Source organism: Hirundo rustica, chromosome 3, assembly GCF_015227805.2.
Source record: "Hirundo rustica isolate bHirRus1 chromosome 3, bHirRus1.pri.v3, whole genome shotgun sequence".
NCBI lineage: Eukaryota > Metazoa > Chordata > Aves > Passeriformes > Hirundinidae > Hirundo > Hirundo rustica.
Genome location: NC_053452.1, coordinates 94,753,402 through 94,775,462, shown reverse-complemented (window position 1 = coordinate 94,775,462; position 22,061 = coordinate 94,753,402). Strand labels below are relative to the sequence as shown.

The following is a 22,061-nucleotide window of genomic DNA, read 5'->3' as shown; positions in this document are numbered from 1 at the left end:
GAGAAATTAAATAAGCTACCAATGTGTTTTATAGAACACTTCTAAAATACAGGATGCTCAGTTCTAGTACCTTCTCTGATGTATGCAAAGTGTGAGGTATGAAAACAAGTATTTCAGCTGCTGAATAAGAACACTTAATACAGTGCTATCGATAGAGAGGTACACACCGAAAATACCAGTCATAATATCAGCCATCTCTCTATGACGTTTAAGTTGGCTAGTCTGACTTGAATGAAGTCACTAACTTTACAATGCCCTCAGAATTTAAGATGAAGTAGGACACCAAGCAGTCTGGAAACATCTTGACCTCAGTGTCAGCGGCTAGTGATTCCCAAGAGAGGCTGGATGTCAACACCATAGAAATGATAAAGAATTGAGCAGCCACTTAATGTAATACCTGAATTGCAAAAGTGACAAGCAGATAATCAATTTTGTCCTATTTATACAGAGCCCAAACATAGTTTAGACATTTGAATAAAAGTAATCTACTATTATGAAATATTCTCGAATGAGCTGTGGAGTACCTTTAAAACTGAATCATTCTAATCTAATTTCTGAGAAGGAATTTCTATGTCTAGTTGCATATATTCAGTACAAAAAGGCTTTGTGTTTTAAAAGTATAAAAGTAGGTTTAAAGGTAATTTAAAAAACCCCACCTAACTAAAGTAGTTTCAAACGCGCTAATTTCAATTAAAGAACACACTGCATGTGTCCCCTCAAGCCTTAAGTCCAAGTTTATACAATTTCCAAATGTCAATTTGATATGTCAAAGATGATTTTTTTCTACACAAAACAATTTCTTACATAAAATTTCATGGAATTAAAATGACAGCTACACAAAATAAATCATTATCTGGTAAAACTATATTACTTCCTGCTTGAATCTCAACAGCACTTCCTCTCTCACTTGAATGTACTCTCATTAATGAAAAATCCAAACTAAGATAATTGTTTTTACAAATGTTAATTAATTAACAGTGACCTGAGATAATTTTAAAATAACTCACTTGAAAATATATACTTTCTATTTTAAAATATTTCTATTTTAGTAGTGTCTTTTTTTAGATGACTGATATATTTTCATGTAATGAAGAGAGCACTATATTTTGTTACACATTTAGCTCACACGATTTTATTGTTAGACATCGTTTAAGCACACAGTTGTTTTGATACAATAGAATGCAAGTAAACAAACAGCTTTTCAGTAGAGAACCTTATACTTCTAATTAAAATTCCAAGTAGAAGTACTTCAAAGTAGAAGTACTTTGTGAAAGATCACATCAATTACAATTTTAAACCTGATATACAGATACATGTGGTTTTTTAACAAATACTTAGGGAAAAATATCACTGTAGGAACTTGGTGGTAAAAAAACATCCTTTGTAGTATTTTTGAAGGCAATGATAGATCAGTGCTATGAACATCTTGTACATGTTAAAACCTTCACTAAACAAAACAATTATCTTTCCTATTTACAGAATAATCACCACCAGAGACTTTCAGAGAAGTGAGGGAAATAATAACAACAGGATGTAAGATGCTTTTGTGCAATTAATCCATGAAACATTTTCTACATGGAAAAGCTTAAAGAAAAAGAGCAACTCTGAGACATATGAAAGACTATTTTTCAAAGGCAGTATTGTAATAACCTAATTAGGATGACATTGGTTATCATTTATATTTCCTGCAAATGTAGCTGGAAAATGTCGATCTATAAAGATATCTTAGGCTACTAAGGGTATCCATAATTATGATGGATCAGTTTTTACCAGGTGTTCACTGGTATTCTAAACAGCAGCAAAGTATTTCTACATATTGACTTAGTAAAATACTATGAAAGTAGTACATGTCACTGCAAATACCACTCTTATGAATGCAGATGGAGAACATAGAAAATAAACTAAAAGTTCCTCAGATAAGAATAGTAAATTTAGTAATGAGTTTTTAAAATTAATTGTCCCACTGAGCATTGAAATTTAATTTACAGTATGGGACAAGAAATTTCATAGCAAAAAACCCCCTTATTCCTCTTTCAGTTCTCATAATGATAGAAGACTGTGTTTTGTACATAAGCTTACAGATTCCTTATTATCTATTATTACCTTTCCAACATAGTTATTACTTACTTACCCGTGAAGATATTTTTGTATGAAAAGTGTTTTAATGTAAACCTTGAAAGATTCTGAATTGGCAACTGTAATCTAGGATTTGGAATACAGTTTGTCTACTTTTATAGAACATAAAATACTGTTTAAAAAGTCACTTGGAGAACAAAAGACCATTATTTAATTTAGAGGTCAAATTATTTATTTCTTCTGATATATCTTCATGCTGCACAGATCTAATTTGTTTTGAAATCAGTTTCTGAGACAGGCTGCATTAATAACCAGTTGCTCTAGCAAAGACACATTTTAAAATTGCCAACCATTTTAATTTCAAATGTAGCAAATATTTATGTAAGGGTTCACAATACATTCACTAGATAAAATCTATGTAATGCTGGAAGTAAAATATTTATAATAATATTATATATATATAAAGCTGAATATTATAAATAATTGCTCTTCCAATATAAGTTTACTTACCATATCCAATAGGCAATAAAATTTTCCAGGTACAATCTAAGTTACTAGGGTAATTTCCAGGAAACCCTGGGCTCAGGATCACACCAGCCATGTTTGTCAGTGTTCCACCACATTTAGCTATTAAAAACAAAAAGAAAATCACTATATCTTTTATTAATATTATTTCTTAGTATTTGACATAACCTTAATTCAAAGTGGATTCTTCATTTTGTTCCCATGACCCAAAAGCAGTAAAATTTATCATGGTCAAAACACTCTTCATGAAGGAGGGAAAAAAAAGGTATCTGATTTATAGTTAGATCTTCACTTAAGGTGATATGTTCACTGTAATATAGCTATAAATGTGTAGTTGCACATATAGACTGGGCAACCCATTGTCTCAGCTTGGCAATTACTGTTAAAAATGTCTGGTGCTATGTTGTGATATGTTTCACAATCAGAGGAACAAATATGGAATTAAACTGAATTATGATCCCAAATCATGATGCAGCAACAAATCTATTACTCAATATAACCAAAACCACACTTGAATTTAAAAACAAACAAGCAAATGAAGCCCCCCACCACAGTTTTTGCTTTAATTCAGATAGAGGATAGATTTGCCGCGTAACAGAATAATTCTTTGCTTCCTATTGGTATGCTTCTATTCAGCAAATGAATATGTTTGGAAATTGAAAACCCATTTGCATCATTTAGGATGACAAAAAGCTAAGCTATAAATATGTGAAGCAACCTGCAAAAACATGGCTGAGTTTACACATACACTAGGACAGTAATATGAAGTAAGAATAACTTCAAGAAATCAAGTTATGATATTTTAATTTATATTTATTATTTGAGGAATCATTACTTTAAGGTCTGTGAGTCTTCATGCCAGGCATTACATTAATACCTAATCTGATAACACAATTGTGATACTGTGATTGTCTGTTGTAATAATTGTGCTGATTTTGGCTTGCATTCTATTAAAAAATCAACATTTTAAGTGTTAGAGACAAGAGAGGAGGAGGCTGTGGCAGTTGAACTGGCTGGGATGGCTCAACCCAGGTAGCTCATGCAGAAGAATTCAACCTGAGACCATGGGAGGGGGGATATTGAAAGGATGAGTTACTATGATCTATACTAGATCATTCCATAATAGGCCATAGGTTCTGGTTCTCAGTTGGTTAGGGACCTGTCACATATAAGGTCATGTTCCTGTTCCACGTTTGGGATCAGACCCCTGCTCTCAGACATCCCTATATATTGCTAAGTTTGCCGTGTCCCTGGGTCTTTGGATGTTGCCCCTCAGATCATGTGTTTTCTGTGGTTTGTTATTATCGTTACTGAAGTTCTTTATTTTTAAAGCAACTCCATCGTTCCTGCCCCTCTATCTCACAACACTCCCCTGGCTGGACCGGCCTTAAGGTCGCAGAGAACCTGACTGTGACAGGACGGTTATGTTTTAAGGGTTTGTTTGTTTGGTTTTTTTAGGGGTATTTTAGCTCCCAGGATAGCACAGTTTCATAATTCAAGGAGTTCAATGTTTGCAAAAAAGGAACTATATTTAGCATGCAGGGTGAAGCATAAGGTTACCATAAAAAGAAAAGAAACAACAAAAGTTCCCAAAGCCCAAAACACACCTTGTTGAATACATTTTTCATTTCTAGAACTGATTGGAAGGAAAAGCACTGCTTTCATATCAATAAAAAGTGACTGCTTCTGTAGAAGTTGACAATACAACATAATGTATGGGCTCAACTTGATAAAGGAACCTTTAAAACTATTTCACATTAGTGTTGTTCAATTTCATCCAAATATTTTGAATTCCTCTTAGATATGAAACTAATAGGAGCAGCTTTTGCTGATTGAATATTAAAATTAAAGGCATTCATTGAGGAATGTATTTAAAAGCTAAAGTGACAGTACATTATGATGGACCTATCCTTCTCTCTCCTAATGTCCTGCTTTTTCTTGAAATAAGCATACCAAAATATAGCAGAATCTTGACTCTCTTAAATTTTGTCAAATCAAGAAAAAATGCTGCAGGAGATTATTTTCTACACACAGAAAACTCAGAACTGTTTGACTAAGGTCTAAATGTACTTAAAAGGAAAATGCTTTTTAGCTTTACTTTTCAACTCAGCATCATTTAACAGCTTTCTCAAATGAAAAGAGACAGTCTTTTCTGGATCCTTAAAACTCCATTTCATTACCATGAAAGCTTGGCTTCAGAGCTGCTCTTTACTGCCTGCTTCTTTAGGAAACCTCCTGAGGTGCCCTGCATGACCTGCCTGGCTCCTAAGTCTTCCAAGCTGAGCACACTGCAAAAAGAATCTGTTAACTTCCTCTCATTTATGAAGAAGATTCAGCCTGATTCAAAGCAGAGTATTCAGGACAAGCTGAACAATAGTCAACATACGGGTTTCCTCTTTTGCCCACTCTCACAATATTTTTTTAAATAGCATTTAACGATATATGGACAGAAAAAATTACCTTCCACCCCCCCCACCCCCCCACCCCCCCACCCCACCCAATTTCATAGATACAAATGGAAACTCAAAGAAATTTTGAATGAAACTGAATTAGGCATGACAAGGTCAGGAGTTTCTTGTGACTGATGGTCAGAAAACTGAAAAGAAGTTTCCATACCAATGCAGAGAGGAGATGGATAGTTCCAGCGTCGAACTGTTCCTGGCATACAAGAAATATGAGAACGGCCCTGTTTGGAAAGGGCAAAACATCAGATCGCAGATATTTATGGGTCTTTCCTCAAAGACAGAGCTAGAGAGGACCTCCTGAGTCAGTGTATGTTCTTATATCAGCCAACTACATAATAATTACTTGACTGAAACTCTTTTCAAATAGTTCAGGTTTTACGTTCTTATTTTTCTATTGAATAAATGTTCTAAAACATCAAAAAATCTAAAAGATTCTAAAACTGACATTTTTTGGTTACTTGAAAATTTCTTAAAAGTATGATTATGAGACAGAAGCAGACAGCTATGTGTACTCATGTGGTCTAATTAATTCACTGCCTGTGTCAGTTCCAGGGTATTCCAGCTACAGTGCAAGCATAGTGCTTGATTTTTACACTGCAATCCAGAGTGAATCAACTATTGCTCTGTGTGAGTAGTACAGACACTGGGAGGAATTTGTGTCACATCTACTTGCTACAGATGTTCAATGTGGACCATGCCAAGACTGTCATCAGGAAATAGCAGCAGGCCTTGACCTCTCACACGGCCTTACAACACGACCCACTGCATACATGCAGCATCTTGGCAGACAGCTGTAGAAATACAAGTGCCACTTTATTTAGCTGTCATGCTTAATTTACTTTGCCTATTTTTAAGAAAAATCACAAGAACCAAGCAGACTCCTGTGGTGGCAGGAAGTAAATCCAGACATGGCTGTAACTTGCACAGTCTAATCACACATAACTCAGGGTGACTGCCTAGGACCAAAATGCTCCCATCTTTGTTTTCCCTAGGAGCAAATCAAACTGGAAACTTAACAGTAGGACAAAAAGTCTTTTTTTTTTTTCAGTTCTGTCCTTTGAGATACTCAGGTTATGCATTCTGCTGCTGAAATGTGAAAGCAGGAGTGAGAGCAATTGATACAAAGATTGAGACACGGAAGTGAGAACAAGGTTTAGTTTCTGTTTTAATCATTTGTATATACAACTCATGCAAGTCACTTAATATCCCTAGTTTATTTTTTCTAAGTGTATTATTAATACAATATGTATATTTATTTAAATATTATATGTCCATAGCAATCATAATCCCATAAAAATAAGAAAAAGAATAAATAGGTAAACTGCAGTAAAAGAAAATCCATTTGATGATATTTCTTCCACATCATTTGGAATGTTTACATGCTACCTTGAATAGAGTTCATATAGAATTGTATGGAATAAAACTGCTTTAATTAATCATTTAGCTGAGTATATTTAGGCAATCATCTTCTGAAAGCTAAACTGAAATACATCCAGAAAATTACTTGGAAGGAAAAGAAGAAAAAAAAAAAAGGATCAGTTTTCACTAAAATAATGAAAAAGAAATCAGTCTTTTTCTTCTAAAAACATTCCAAATTGATAATTAATAAGAATCTTTTGCTTGAAAGCAACCTTTTTAAAGGAAAAAATATGCATGCACTTGCTGTGTCATCTCAGTTACTTGCAAAATGGATGAGGTTTTGAATAATTTAATTAATGCAATATTCTCTGTTTTACTCCCGCTTACAAGTCTTCCATGATTGCATTGTTTTATTTTATTCTCTTTTTCTAGTTTTCTGTGATTGCATGTCTCTTCTCGGAGTCAAGGGGAAGCCGTAATTTAACTAGCACAGTCAGGAAAAACGTAAAATAGCCTATAAAAGATCTATTGAAAAATAAAATTAAATGATTCCTCTAGCTTCAAGCCTCTTTCCAACAAGAGCACACTCTGATTTCAGTCTTTTAAAGTTCCCTCCTGTGGGGAGACACTTAATCCTACAGCTAGCAATTACCTTTCTTATGCATCTCTAGGTAGTAGTTTGAGCTCTATGACTTTTCTGGTAAGTCTCAATTATAAACTAATCCACAGCTGATTGTTATTGCTAGCTGTGAATATGTTCTCTAAAGACTGAGGATAAATTCACAGCTAGAGTGAAAAAGAAAAAAATATTCTGAAAAGTTATGCTGGTCTATATTTGTTGAATAGCAAGCATACTGTGCCTCACAGAACATTATTTTCAGTATCATTTCTTTTTAATTTGGACCCATTTTTGTCCTATCTGAGTAACATGCTACATATATAGATATGCATGCACTTTCTTACAGCAAAGTCCATGCAGCATAGCAATTTTAACAGTATTTTCAAAACATTCAAACTATTTTCTATTGAATTTGGATATTGAAGATCTTTGCACTTTGAACAAGCCCATGAAACTAGTTTTTATATATGTCAGCTTCCACAGCTAGTATTAAATTTTTAGATGTATTGAAAAAGACATTTACAGTTGGAATATATACAGTTAAGGAACAACATGCTATGAAATTTTAAGGAAGTATTTAAAAATAGAATCCTTGTAAGTATATAAAAAAGGTGCAGTTAGTCAGACAGAATATTTGATGATGCTGTATCTTGGGCATTATCCATTTCTAATCCATGTAATTAAAAACAGAATAATGATGCTCTTTTTTCCATATGCAAAATTAAACATTTCCTAGTTGAAAAAGGTAGGGATGAAAGAGTCTGCAATATGATGGGCAATACAAGTAAAGGTTAACCCACTAAACCTAAGCAGTTTAAAGTTTGATACCTGTTTGATACCTTTTGATATCACTGATGAAGGATGATACTTTAAGAGTAAAGTTCCTGTTCTAACACAAAATCTTAGTATGAATCAGTCCTTGGAGGAGTATCCCTGGCTGTTTATCCCTAGTGTCACAATTAAGGGCTAAACACCTGTTTAAGATTAGATGGCTGTATTTTATATTAAATAAATTGTATTATATGTTATTCCATCTCTATAGGAAACCATTAGTACAGGTTTATTTTTCATTTTTTTCCTGTCGGATCACTGCTATAAGCTTAGCCATAAATTAGATGTTTGCCTAAGTGTATTTCAGTCATAACAGCTCAGAACCAATGACCTGGATCCAGAGTCTACCGATGAATAATGCTAGATTTAGCTCAATGAATACAAAAAAGCCCTAAAAGAAGATGTAAGCTAGATCTATACTAGTGGAAGTGTGTGGGATTGAGTGAAAATGCACAGTGCTTTGTATATCTACCTCCTTAACTTTTTTCTTCTGAATTTGCAAAAAAAAAAAAAAAAGCATCAGGATGCAAACTGCTTGTGAGGAATAGTCTCTGGCTTGTGATAATTACTGCTTTTATATTTCAGCTAGGCCAAAAGCATGCCAGTACCCCATTCCACGCAATAAATAGCACTGAAGATGAATTTTCAGTTCCCATATCTTTGCTACAGGTACAGCAACATAGATATAGACACATAATAAATCCTTTCATCATTTACTTAGTTTAATGCTACTTTGAAAAAGAATACTGTAAGTGGCTCAATAGCAGTCTTTAAATGAAAGTCTGAATCTGTTTTGGCATCAACTTTAAATGACAGATAGTCCTTCTGAAGGGACCGTGTCATAAAAATTTTATCAAATCCTTCATTTTCTTACCAACATGCTAACTATAAAGGATACTGTAAGGGAAAGATGAAATTGAGAAAATACTCCAGAAGTTAATGGGTTTATACCATTAGGTATTTTCAAAAACATATTAATTTTGAAAGAAAAAAAACATTTAAATATTTCATATATGAACAATCAGCCAGCTTTTAAGTAACCCACAGACTGTTAAATAAGCAATGAGTGATCAGGTGGACAGAAAATTTGCTTTGTGCTCTAGTCAAATCTTTGCTTTTAGCAGGATACTAGTATAACAAAATCTTTTTTTGCTGTGGATGTGGAATGCTCCCAATGCAGGTTGTTTCATGTCATGTAATACAAGTAAAGAGAATTAATTAGTTTAAACACTTGACCTATACCTGCCATACATGACTGACAAGGTAAGCATATTCCTGGTTACCTAGAGATGTTTCATGTGCATGTGTTTCCATGCCTAGAACCAGCCTAGAGGTCAGATGCTTGGTCTGAATCCTGCAGGAATTTTAACAGAATGGTAAGAAATATGGAGACCAAAGAAACATCCTATATATGCTGTACGAACACTGAATTGGCAATCCTCAGATGGGGAACTTTATCATTGTAAGGAGCAGAAGTTGTGATGCCTTACTTTCTCAGATACAGGTTTTACAGTGTCTTGTGTGGGACCTATTACCAATCAAAAGATTTTGAACTCCGGTGTTCTCAGCATATTTTACCAGTGGTGGATTATATATAAACAAATAAGAGAAACTAGTGAGGAAAAGAAAAGAGTTTTTAGTCTTAGACTTATAGACTGCTGAAACATTTACAAACAGCAGCTCAGCCATATGTCTACCATGTGTGAACTAAACCGGTGTGTGAACAGAGAACATCCCCAATCAGTGAACTATTTTCTAATACTTTTTCCATGAAAGATTATTAAGAGTAGATTTAGCATTATTAAAATTTGCTATAGAAATTAAATTCCACAATTCTTGATCAGAATATGAAATCCCACAACATATTTATACATTAAAATTTCACCTAGATAAATCAATTCCCTGAAAGGAAGAACACAGTACTCTATAGTATAATACATAACAATTTTCTAGAGAAACCTTATCCTTGTTATTTCAATGTCCATTTTGACGGCCTTTACTGCTTGATGGTATGTTGAGCTAAGAGATTTGCCAGCTCAAATTTATTGAGGGTCAGAAATGCCACACATTTGTAACTATATAATTTGGGAGCACTCACATAGGCTCTACCTAAATCATCTCTATGTACACATCACAGACTCTTCATTAGAATATATTCTGGGCAGATCTCTTGGCATTTTATTGCAAACATTCCACAGTATATTATTCAAAGAAAAAAAAAGAAAGAAATACCTGTAATGTATATCCTGGCTCACACTGAAATGACAAAACATCATTCACCATATATCTATCTCCTGATTTGATCCCATTGCTAGGAATTACTGGTTCTGGACAGGCAGCAAGGCCTACAGCTGGAAAAAATAAAGAAAAAGATTGAATAAAACCATAGATAAGTGGTCAGCATTTCTTCATTGATATTCTCTGCCTTACAAATTCCTTCCACAAAATAATGTTAATTTAAGAAAACATTAATTCAAAATTCCTTTCAACAATAAACAGAAATTTTGTTTAAAACATAGAAGTTTTCAGAACTGTTCTACAGAATGTGAGCAGTATGGCTGAAGCAGAAAGATAATACACTGTGACTGTACCACATACGAGGTCACATTGCTATGACACACTATGTAGTTTTATAGTCTCCAAAAGAGTATTATGACTTTAGTTTGTTAAAAAGCCTGGACTTTATTTGTTTCCGCGTTTTGCTTTACTACATTTTTTTAATCCTTTCTTGTCCTTGTGAAGGAAATGGAGAGAGAAAGAAGGAATGCACTTCATGAATATTCACTCTTTTCAAAAATAAATGAGCAGAATGTACTGGTCGTTCATTATTTTTAGACAACTCCACAGACTGTAAAGAAGTTTAGACATAGAAATTTAGTAATTTTAGCTCAAAACTAAATCTTTGCATAGGTGTCACTGTATAGTGTGTTCTTAATTATTTTCAAGCCAAGCGTGAGAGAACAAAAGATTAGATTAAAAAAGATTCTCCATGATTAGTAATTTCTCAAATTTTTTCACCTAAATTTGGCAACCTAAAGTACAAACTTCTGCTTTTTGTCAAGTGCATATCACTTTTATTTCCTATTTTTTTTTTTATTTTTTTTTTTTTTTTTTTTTTATTTTTTTTTTTTATTTTTTTTTTTCCTTGTGTGCTTATCTAAGGAGTTTGTTAGTCAGCACTACTGAAAATTAAGTATCAACTTTTCCAACTGAGGGAAAATACTCCAAATGAACAAGACAGTTGAGAAACTGGAAATTAGATTAATTCTGCACTTTTAAGATTTTCATTGCAAACACAAGGACCAGAAGAATTAATTTGTACGTTCATGGTCTTACAACAGAATCTCATTCCCCTTATGATGTTAAAAACCTTTTATGAAGTCAAGAATCAGTCTAAAATATAATTTAATTTATTAACTTATTTATTTGAGAAAATTACTCTTGAAACATCATTATGTAGTTTTTGTGTTTTATGAAAATATGATCTGTAGAAGCCAAAACAGAATGGAAATTATTTTCATAATGTGTAGGAGAGATTTTGAGAATTAATTAGCACAAAATTCTGTAAAGAGCATAGAAACATGACTCTTCACTGAATGTGGTCCTGTGCGTCCTTCAGTTCAGCTGTGTGAAAAAAATAAATGACTACTACTATCACTGTCTTCCTACGAAATCTATCCAGTTTGGTGACAGTACATGCAACTGCATTTTGGTTAGTACAGAAATTATGTTATATTTGACTTTATTCTGATACACGACATTTTAGAGTCTGTTGTTCCCAGATAGTTCATCATGAAAAAAAAAAAATCTGACATTATTCACTGAAATTCTAACCTTTCTAGGGAAATACAATTTTGTTACAGGTTACATTGATCACACATTTTCATACAGACATGGTTTTAACTTTATGCCATAAACCTTTACGTATATACTTTTCATCACTCAAATATAAATGCCATAAAAATAGTAAGTATACAAATAAAAATTTGACACAATTTCAGTCTTTTGCAGCTCAATTTTTTAGCTGAAGTTAGTATATTTTTCCTAATAAAGCACATAGAAGACTGAAATATAGGTAATAACTGACCATATATAGACTGTTGTTCACTAATTTGCAAATCCATTGTTCAGATGCAACTTAAGTAAATCAATGCTTATTTCTGCATTTTCTCACCCTTCTCACTCTTGAATAGAAAATAAAATTTAAAAGGATCTGCTCCAAAATCACTGTTATTAAATAAATAAGCACCTAACAAAGACATAGGGACTAAATTGCTTACAGATATCAATGTACTTGCTGAATCCTGTGAATATAAATTTGAGATTCATTTCCTGTCATAAAAAAATTTGTATTTTTGGAACTCAGCATTTCTGTACGTTGAGCTTAACAGGGCTGCAGGGTTAGATTTGTATGAATAAAGTTACTTTTACATATTTTTCTGAGTTACAGAAACAGCTATAACAGTGGCTGCATAGCAACGTTAATGAAGTGCTTTTAACCTAGCTCATTCCATCATTGGTTGAATAGCATACAGAATTTAAACAGACTGATCAATCAAAAACCTTAAAAATAACTTTCTATGCAAATGTTAGCTATTGTAGTATTGTAGTATACTATGTCCTTATCTTTAACAGATTCTAATAATTAGGTAAAAAAAACTTTTTTTTTTTTTTTTTTTTTCCCCCCCCTAAATGCTTATACTTTTCATAACATCAGGATATACTGCTTCTTTGGTCTGTTGACACAAATTGTAGAATATTTTATCAGAATGTCATAAAACACTTTGACTTTCTCCGATATACCTGATATTAAGAAGCAATAGTGCCTTCCCTAAAGCAAGTGAAAGTAGAAAGCAGAATCAAATACTATTCTGAATCCTCAAATCTCTGTTACTCTAATAGTTCCATAATACTACCCCAGTGTCGTTCAAAAATTGCTTTAGTTAGATGCAAAAATCACAAGAGTGCTTGAGAGAAAGCAAGCAAATTCTTTTATCTGGGGACAAACTAGGAAACTTAAATATCCAGAGACTCTGAAATATTTCATTAAACTAGATTGTATGTGAACAGTCAGTAATACAGGGAGAACATATTAAATGTCAAGTCCAAGCAATCAAAAAAGGAACAAGGATTTCTTAAGTGCATGCTTTTCAGAGCTCAGCTTCTGCTATGCAGTACAAAAGAGAGCGCATCAATGTCGAGTGATAACCCTCTTCCTGACCTTCTTCCACTTACTGTTTGCTAAACACTTTCTTGGCTCTGCTGTGGCATAAGACAAATATGCTTTATTTACATAATTATATCCATGCCTACAATTACCTCAAATTCTGTCCAAACCTCACTGCCATTGCTGGCAGAAAGAAAATCCTTGCTGGCATATCTGACAATGTGAATGCCCTTTAGTGTCCATTTCAGAAATCCGAGAACTGGACAACACAAGAATGTCTTGACAGCTGGACCAAAAATCATCAGGCTTTCTTTTTTGAATTCCTCCCACCCCTGTGCAGCTAACAGAAACATTACACCTTATTATATTACAAACATCAAGCTGGAGTGACTTGTTATTTCCATTTTGATGATAGCATACATTAAAATCCAAGCTGTCCCTTTCAAAACTTCATGCTTCAGACACCAGCCTAGAAAATGTCTTTATCTCAATGAGTTACTGCAGTGAGGTCAGGTTCTTGTCAACAGCTACTAAGTTGTACAGATATGCTGACAGGATTAGGACCCGCTAAATTAAAAATGGCTTGTTTATGATTCACACCTGCTTTAACACTGGAAAAAAGAAAAAACTGTTGCACTGAAGAGCCACATTAAAAACCAGTTACATGAAAGATCTTAAACTGGACCTGAAAATACAATATGCTACTTGGAAGAATATATTTTCTTCTTTGCTATTCTGATTTTTATCTTTTAATTTATTAGATGCCTTCCTGATAGAGAAGTACTACAAAAGACAGTCAAGTGTTCCCTAGTCTCCTTAGCAGTGAATCCCTTTTTTCCATTGCCAAGAATATTTTAACACTTGAAAAGACACCATAGAGTGGCTTCAGAAAAGGAGATGTTGGTTAAAAGTAAGCTTATGTTCTCATACATATTCTATCTTGGTGTAGCAGTAAACTAAAAGCTTACAAAATGAGTGATGCTGACCTGTGTCATATATCCTAATTCAAGGTAATAGAGCTAGGTGACACTATTAAAATATTGATTGCATTAAACAAGTTTTTTGTTGAAAAAATAATTCTAATCCCTACATTTTGGAATTTGGGCTGGGGGCAGGGGGGGAAGAGAGAGAGAGAGAGAGAGAGAAATACTTATAGACATCTGTGGCCTAAACCTATATATCAATACTCAGCATATATCCAGTTTTTACTAAAAGAACTTAGATTTTAACCAAGAAGTTTAAGCAGCATGCTGAGCAAACAGTCATTACTTACAGACTTTTTATTTCTTAATTTGTTTGAATATTTAAACTACCACTGAATTAATTAATGAGATTTTTAAGACCAAGCTTAAAAGATAAGTGGCCACAAATGCAGTGAAATTAAACACATTTCTAAAACACACCAATTGTATAGTTGATTCCTTTGTTCATTAGATTAAAAGTAATTCAATCAAATAACAGGGATATTTATTCTTCCTACTGCTGTACATATTAGGAATGCAACAAAGCATTCTTCAATTGGACTGGTGCTTGTGAAAATATTTATGTTTGGTATTTATTCTAGCACATGCATATGGAGGATTAGTTAAATTATTAATTCTCATATCTTCTACAGTAACCTGTTGCATATTTTACTGCTTTGTTAACCATAGGTGGCTGCAGCCACTTTAAAAACCTACAGTCCTTCTCAAATAACAGGAAACATCACGTAGTAGCCCTTAAGTAGAACCTTGTGATCATAATGATTTTTTTCTAAAGCATAGACCAATTATTTCTTTTAAACTGAGTTTGTGTATCTGACTTGAAAAACAAAACAAAACCAAAAACCAAATGAAGGAGAAAAACAAACAAATAACAGAGAAACAAAGGGGAAAAAAATCTATGTCATCCATAGCATACAAATTTCAGTAGACAACTTAATTTGGAAAAATGAACTTTTACATTCTTGATGTCTAACACAAAAACGTTCTAAAGTAAATGACAAAATTATATTATCCTCCTTAAGGCTTGTGATTTTGAAGGCTACAATGGAAGCCTCTGCACTTCCTAGATTAGACATAGACTTAAGTTTGCAGAAGCAGACTGTCCTGGTCTTACCCATTAAAATAAAGACATATATAAAAAACCCCCTGCAAATGGACAGGACAAGAGAAAGACATTGCTAAAAGGAAGAAAATGTTTCAAGAAATAAAACTATTTTTATTCAAATATTTAAATTATCTTGAAATATTTATGACTTGAATAAGCTTTCATCAGTGGCTGAAGCTTGTATAAAGTATTTATGAATTTCTATAAAGTTACTTAAGAAAATTATACAGTGTGGAATATAAGATATGTGATCAAGTGATAGCAAACAAAATATACCTTACTGAAGTAAACTTTTTCCTAACATAGTGATCCAAACCCAGGTGTTTGTATAGCATTTACACTGGTGAAATACCTTTTAAGTAGAAATACTTATCCGTTTATTCTAAAATATGATGTGCAATTTATAGAGGCATAATTTTTATTGTGTGTAAATAATTTAGTATTGACTTAAGGACATGCTCCTCTGTTGCAGCACCCTGTTCCTTAGAATTTCTTCTGGGACTAAGGGAATGTTCCTAAATAATTCTCGTTCTAATGCTGTAATGAAGACTTTTTACATAAGGACATCAGGTTTCTGAAGAATACTGTAATGGTTAGTTTAGAGTAGTTTCACCTACTATTCTAATTTGTAATGTATATAAAAAGTAAGGCTAGATGAAACACTACCAAGTCCACTTTGTGTCTTCTATCCCTGCTGTAGGATACATACATACATACATGCTGATGTACGATTCGAATTACAAATTTGGACTCAATGTGCTCAACAGCTTCTTATTGTGAACAGATATTTTTCTGTTAATATCTATTGCTGGAACACTAATTGTCTCCACTCTAATTCCTAACTATCGTCTCCCTAGAGAAGTTATTATGTCACAGACTCATAGAATATGGTGATTTGGAAGAGACCCAAAAGGATCATCAAATCCAACTCTTGGCCCTGCACAGGACCATCTCCAAGAATCATATCATGTGTCTGAGAGAATTCTCTAAATGCTTCTTGAACTCTGTCAAGCTTGGTGCTGTAACCATATCCCTGGGGAGCCTTTTCCAGTGCCTGACCACCATCTGGGTGAAAAACCTATTTCTAATATCCAATTGACATGTTCCCTGACACAACTTCAGGCTATTCCCTTGGAGTTTGTCACTGGTCACCACAGAGAAGAGATCAGTGTCTGCCATTCCTCTTCCTCTCACAAGAAGCTGTAACTGCAGTGAGGTCTCCCTTCAATCTCCTCCAGGCTGAACACACCAAGTGACCTCAGCTGCTTCTTATACAGCTTCCCCTCAAGGCCCTTCAGCATCCTCATGGCCTTCCTTCAGAAACTTTTTAATAGCTAAATGTAATTTTTAGGAGTAGATTGTCCTGCTCTACTCTGCCCTGGTATGGCCTCACCTTGGGTACTGTGTGCAGTTTTGGGCACAATATATAAATTAAACTTTTCACTGGATATTAAAACAATTAACTGTTTCAGGACTAACACTCACTTATTGGGTGTTTGCTTAGGAAAGGTTTTAGTGGTATTTTTTCTAACAATTTTTCATTCTTTTTATGCAAGGAAAAATGACTATTCATCAACTTTCTCTACACTTCCTACTCAGGTAATATTTTCATAGAATCATAGAATGGTTCAGGTTGGAAAGGATCTTAAAGATTATCTAGTTACAACCCCCTTGCCACGGGCAGGGGCACCTTTCACAAGACCAGGTTGCTTAGAGTTCCATCCAATTCATCCCCAAAAATCTAAAACAAAACTCATTTATTTAAATAGTTTTCTTGAAATGCTTTAAATGTTTTAGGACCAAATGACAAGTCTGGTTCCCATTTACAAGAAGAAAAGAAAAAGATCCAATACAAGATGAAAGATGAAAAGAGGATTTGAAAAATTTTTGCCTTATGAAACTTACTGCAGCTTTCACAATTTCAAAAGCAGAAAGCTTTTTCTTTTCCTAACTACCTATATCTAAAACCTTATCCAAGGTTCCGGTGTCCTCTGATCAGTATGTATAATTTCTGTTAATGTTAGCTGGTAATGATATACGTGTAGCAGGAGAAAAGAACTCTAAGGCTGTTTCCCATAGGAGATGTAGGTAGCCATGAATTTTCATATTTGGGGATTTTGTTTTATTTTAAAATAAGAATATGCCATGATTCCTGTGGGTTTCCTAGAAATCTGCTGAAAAATCAGAACAACTGTGGATTTTTATTATTAGTTTTGACTGACAGCAATTGATTACTCAAAAAAGACTCCTTCATAAACAAATCTATTCCCATTCCACAAAAGAGCAGGAAATAAGGACATTTTGATTTATAGATGCATTATTCAAATACTAAAATAGGCATAACCATAAATTAAATACTTCCAATAAATCCTTTATTAAATTTAAGTCAGGGCCACAGAAAAGTCACCAAATTTCTATTAAAAAAAAAAAAAAAAAAGTGCCCACCAATTTTAGCTCTCCAATAATTTGCTATTTTTAAAAAAAATTTTGAAGAAGAATTGAAAACCATGAAGTATCATTATAAATTGGCTATATCCCACATATATCCAAGAGGTATCCAAGTCCTTCTTTCCCCTTTGATAGACATTAATTGTAAGTCTTCGGGCTCACAATAGTGGTATGTTCTTTATACATTTGATCTTAGTGCTCTACAACTTGTTACAAAATGTTTGAATACAAGTTGACCCAGAATGATGGATCATTTCCCCTGGCAATTAGAATGCTGATACAAATCCTGTTAGACCTGCTTAGTTCATTCATTTAGCAAAGCAGTCTTAAAATACATATGCTGAGGACTCCCACTATGACTCTTCAGATATTCAAATTTCTGCAAGCAGATGAAAGAATTGAACTGAACCCACTTATACCTGAAGCTTACATCTGCAAAGCATTTTATACAGAAAAAAAATGAAGGGACAAACAAACAATTCAGGTGTGCAGGGACAGGAGTTGTATTCAATGATCCTGATGGGCTCCTTGTAACTCATCATATGATTCTATGACTATTACTTTTTTTTTTTTATTTTGCATTTATTAAAAGTATCTGATGTTCTAACATAGCAATTCATGTTGAATGCTTTTTAACCAGATAGCTTCTATATTTGTGTCTCTTTATCAGCACAACCGTTCAGCAAAATTACATTTTATTCCAAATTTTATATTGATTTCTGAACCAAAGTTATTTATTTTTCAGATGCTGCTTCAAACATCAGGTGACCAAGTGATCAGAGACATCAGAATTCATAATCAAATACTAGCAATATCTGCACATAAAAGTATTTCCTTATCTGCTTTTTTCTTGATCTGAAAAGGTGATTGCTCAATATAAACCTGTAAATTCTTGCTGTGGAATCTTGCTCTGTTACTGTGTTTAATCACATAGATAGATACATTGTACTCCTACTAGCCCTGCGGAGACCACCTAGCCACATAAGAAACAAGTTTTTTCTTTCCTGTCAGACTACCAACAGTGTAACGAAGCTTGAATGCTCAAAATTGCCACCTTGACCTGAGGCGCACTTCTAAGAAACACTGACCTTGATATATTAGTACTACTGAAGTCCAACACATGCTTTAACAGAGCACAGTTGGGAAACTGGCAATTATGAGATAAGAAAAAGTGTAAATCTAAGTGATTTTACTTGTTAACGGAACAGGTCTTTTTCAGGAGTTGCAGGTATAATCAAACCAATACATTAAAATATAAAAAATTTAAATGTCAATTCTATGACTTTCTAGAGTTAATGTGTATTTCTTTAGGCTTCATATGGAATTATACTTTCACTGTAGGTAAAAGAGAAATACTGGAGGCGGAAAATAAGATGACCAGCTGTGAAGGAGAAGTCCCCAGTCCAAAAAAAAAAAAAAACCACCCCAAAATCCAAAAGCCCCCCAAAACAGACAAAAGAACCCCCCCAAACAAACAAAATCAAACAAAACAAAAACAAAACATAAAAACAAACAAACAAAACTTTCTCAAAATAGTAGATTCTAAAGCAATTCCTGAAGAGGTAATATTCATATTTTCATTCTATATCACCACAAGAATGATTTTATTTAAATAACCCTACAACATATTTGCGAATAAATATATAAATGCTTGAATGATGCAGGGAATTAAATGAAAATATAGGACTGTCTTATGACTACAGTCAGATTAAAAGATTTATTATGGGCTGAAAATCTAGTCTTTCAAAATTTTGTGCAGCTTTATATTTTCTTTACATTTTTTAATTTCAGTTCTAAATATAACTTATTTGAAATCATCCCTGTTTATTTACTTATATGTCCTTCTTCAAAATATTAAAAACAACATTACCATTTTTAGATATTGTTATTGGACTCAATGAAATATAAAAGCTAACTCAATTTTCAAGAAAATTCTTGAATGGCCTTTGAAAAAAGAGAGGATGATTCAAAAATTATAAGGATTTACTTTGTGACCTTCATCTAAGCACTCATCATGTCAACTCAACATATTACTTTTAAAATAGTAGACTATTCTTAGCAATACCTATTTCCAGTTAAAATCACTTGAGCTGATGGACTGAATTTACTATTATTCTATAGCATTTTAAGTTTTGGAGAGATGCAATAATGCAAACATGTTTGAAAAAAGTATGATTACGTAAGGTAATCCACTATGTTTATAACTCTATTGTAGAATGAAGTTTCTCCCAAAATATATTAAAATTGATATACAGCAGAGTTTGCCATGAAAATTCTTAGATTATTCGGTTTATACCACCAGTGATTTACCAAGAAAACGGTTATGTTTTCTTGTAGCTCTGGGATTAAAATGTTGGTTTTTAACAATTACAGCAAGTTTTTGAGAGAAAATAATTTGAAGGAAAGAAAAAACTGCAAGATATAAATATATGTACATGTTAATAGGAAAAATATGTTGTCTTCTCTGGTTTTATCTATTTCCAAGTAGGGAAATTAATTCCTACTAATTTTTTGTTACCTGAATTTCAGAACTAAGCTGAAATAAATGAAGAAAACCCACATATTAAATATTGAACCTCACATTTTAAAAATGCTTTTATGAATTGCCTGGTTGATTTATTATGAGCTGCTAATTTGTGAAAGCTGCTTTCAATTAATTTCAAATGTCACTTCATTTAAAATTTCAGTTTAATAGACACAACTTATACAAGACTTGGTAGTCAGGAAAGAAAAAACACCAAACCAAACAAGAAAGAAAAAATAACAATGTAGAAATATCTGTTTCCCTTTCTATATGTATGCTTTGCCCAACCAAGTTTCAAAAAAGAAGGTGTCTTACTTTTGTATTCCAGGTGAAAACCAGCTGCTGCCACACTAATGTCAGAGTGAAAATGAAGGTAAAGTTGATTGGAGGTGCTATTCAACAATGCTGGCACAGTTGTACCTGGAAAAATAAGAGTTATGGAATAAACTATATGCTGATCAGAGTTTTGTATTGAAAAGACATAACCAGGACTGAATCAGACAGGCTTATTTTCTTCTCATTACACATGGGAATCTCAAATATTCTGCTGTGTTCTGCCTTGTTTTCTCCTGAAATTGCAGGAAAAGTTTGATTACAAGCCATAACAATAAGAGGCAAGATTGTACTTAAGTACAATCAAACAAGATCCCATCATGTTTAGAAGAAAACTTTTTGACTTGGACAGAAAAAAAGTAAGATGTAAAGAGAAAAAATAAATCACATAAATAAAGTATTTGATTTGGACAACAAACTCAACTTCCATTAGCCTGTTTCCCCACATTTCTATAAAACCTGCAGTACAGAACAAAGCTGTCCAGATTTTTTCTGTGTGTACTCCACACCTTCTTCCCACAATAATATTTCAACCACTTCTGCTAATTCAGAGGATGACAAAAAATGGAGAAACAGGTATAACACATAAGAAAACCCCCAAAACTAAATACTATTTTTTTCTAAATCAGATATCTATAATAAAACTGTGTGTGCTACACAACACGCTTATTGCTAACCCCTAGGTACATTATTTGCCACTGGAATTGCTAAATCTGACAAACACTGATTTTATTACCACGTGATAGCACTGTCTAAAGCTGGAAGACCTATTTGAGGCTAAAAATTACATATTTTTTTATAATTACCCTTGGAAACAGTATCAACTAGCTAATGAACTTCAATGGTGGATGCATAAGAAAAATACTTATGTGGGGCATTTTCTGTTTCTATAGTAACTGTGAGCTGTTGTAGCGCATTAATTGGGTCTATATTGTATTTCATTTTTATATTGGGGTTTGTAATGTTTTTCTGTTGTATTCCCTGATCCCCCTGAAAACTGTATCAAGTGGTCTGCCCCTGCTTGGCCGCACCCATCCCCCACACTGGAATGTAACCCAACTCTGTTCCACTCCCACCTTATCCCTGACTGGGCAGTGGCTTGTCCCTGCCTCTGGGCCCTGCCCCCTGGGAAAAAGCCCCGGGACAGCCGGGGCCTCAGTGTCTCTGGCACCAGCGGGGGCCGGAAAGGAGCTAAAAGAGCTCTGGCTGGCGGGGGCAGGACCCCAGAACAAAGCCGTGATATCCCCCCGGCGGGTGAGCAGGCTCTGTGCCTTTTGCCATCAACAGTCGTCTGGGTCTCTCTAAAGAACCACCACAGTGAGCAGCCTAGGTATAAGCTTGAAACTTGGGTTTAAAAAGAAATGCTGAAAAGAATTATCTTCCTAAGTCTACAGTCAAAAATAGGAACTGGTAAATACTTTTAAATCTAAAAATGGATTAAGCAAAATCTTGATATAAATGGAAGAGCTGAAAGATGATGAGCTGTCCTTTAAGGAAGGTGTTTACTGTCTGACACAGAAACTCAAAGTATTGAAATTCAGGCAGTACAGAGCACTCACATCACACAATATTACTCTGGAGCACAGAAAAGAGTGAAGCATCTTCCTGGAAGAAGGACTTTTCATA

General features: G+C 33.7%; 1 protein-coding gene across 1 annotated transcript in view; it reads right to left on the bottom strand.

Annotated features, from left to right (window-relative positions):
* CSMD1 (CUB and Sushi multiple domains 1) overlaps positions 1 to 22,061 on the bottom strand; it is a 950,789-nt gene that overhangs the window by 131,533 nt on the left and 797,195 nt on the right. Inside the window, 4 exon segments of the mRNA XM_040059570.2 lie at positions 2,587 to 2,703; positions 5,218 to 5,287; positions 10,108 to 10,226; positions 20,418 to 20,522. Of these exon segments, the coding sequence (XP_039915504.1) occupies positions 2,587 to 2,703; positions 5,218 to 5,287; positions 10,108 to 10,226; positions 20,418 to 20,522 (411 nt within the window).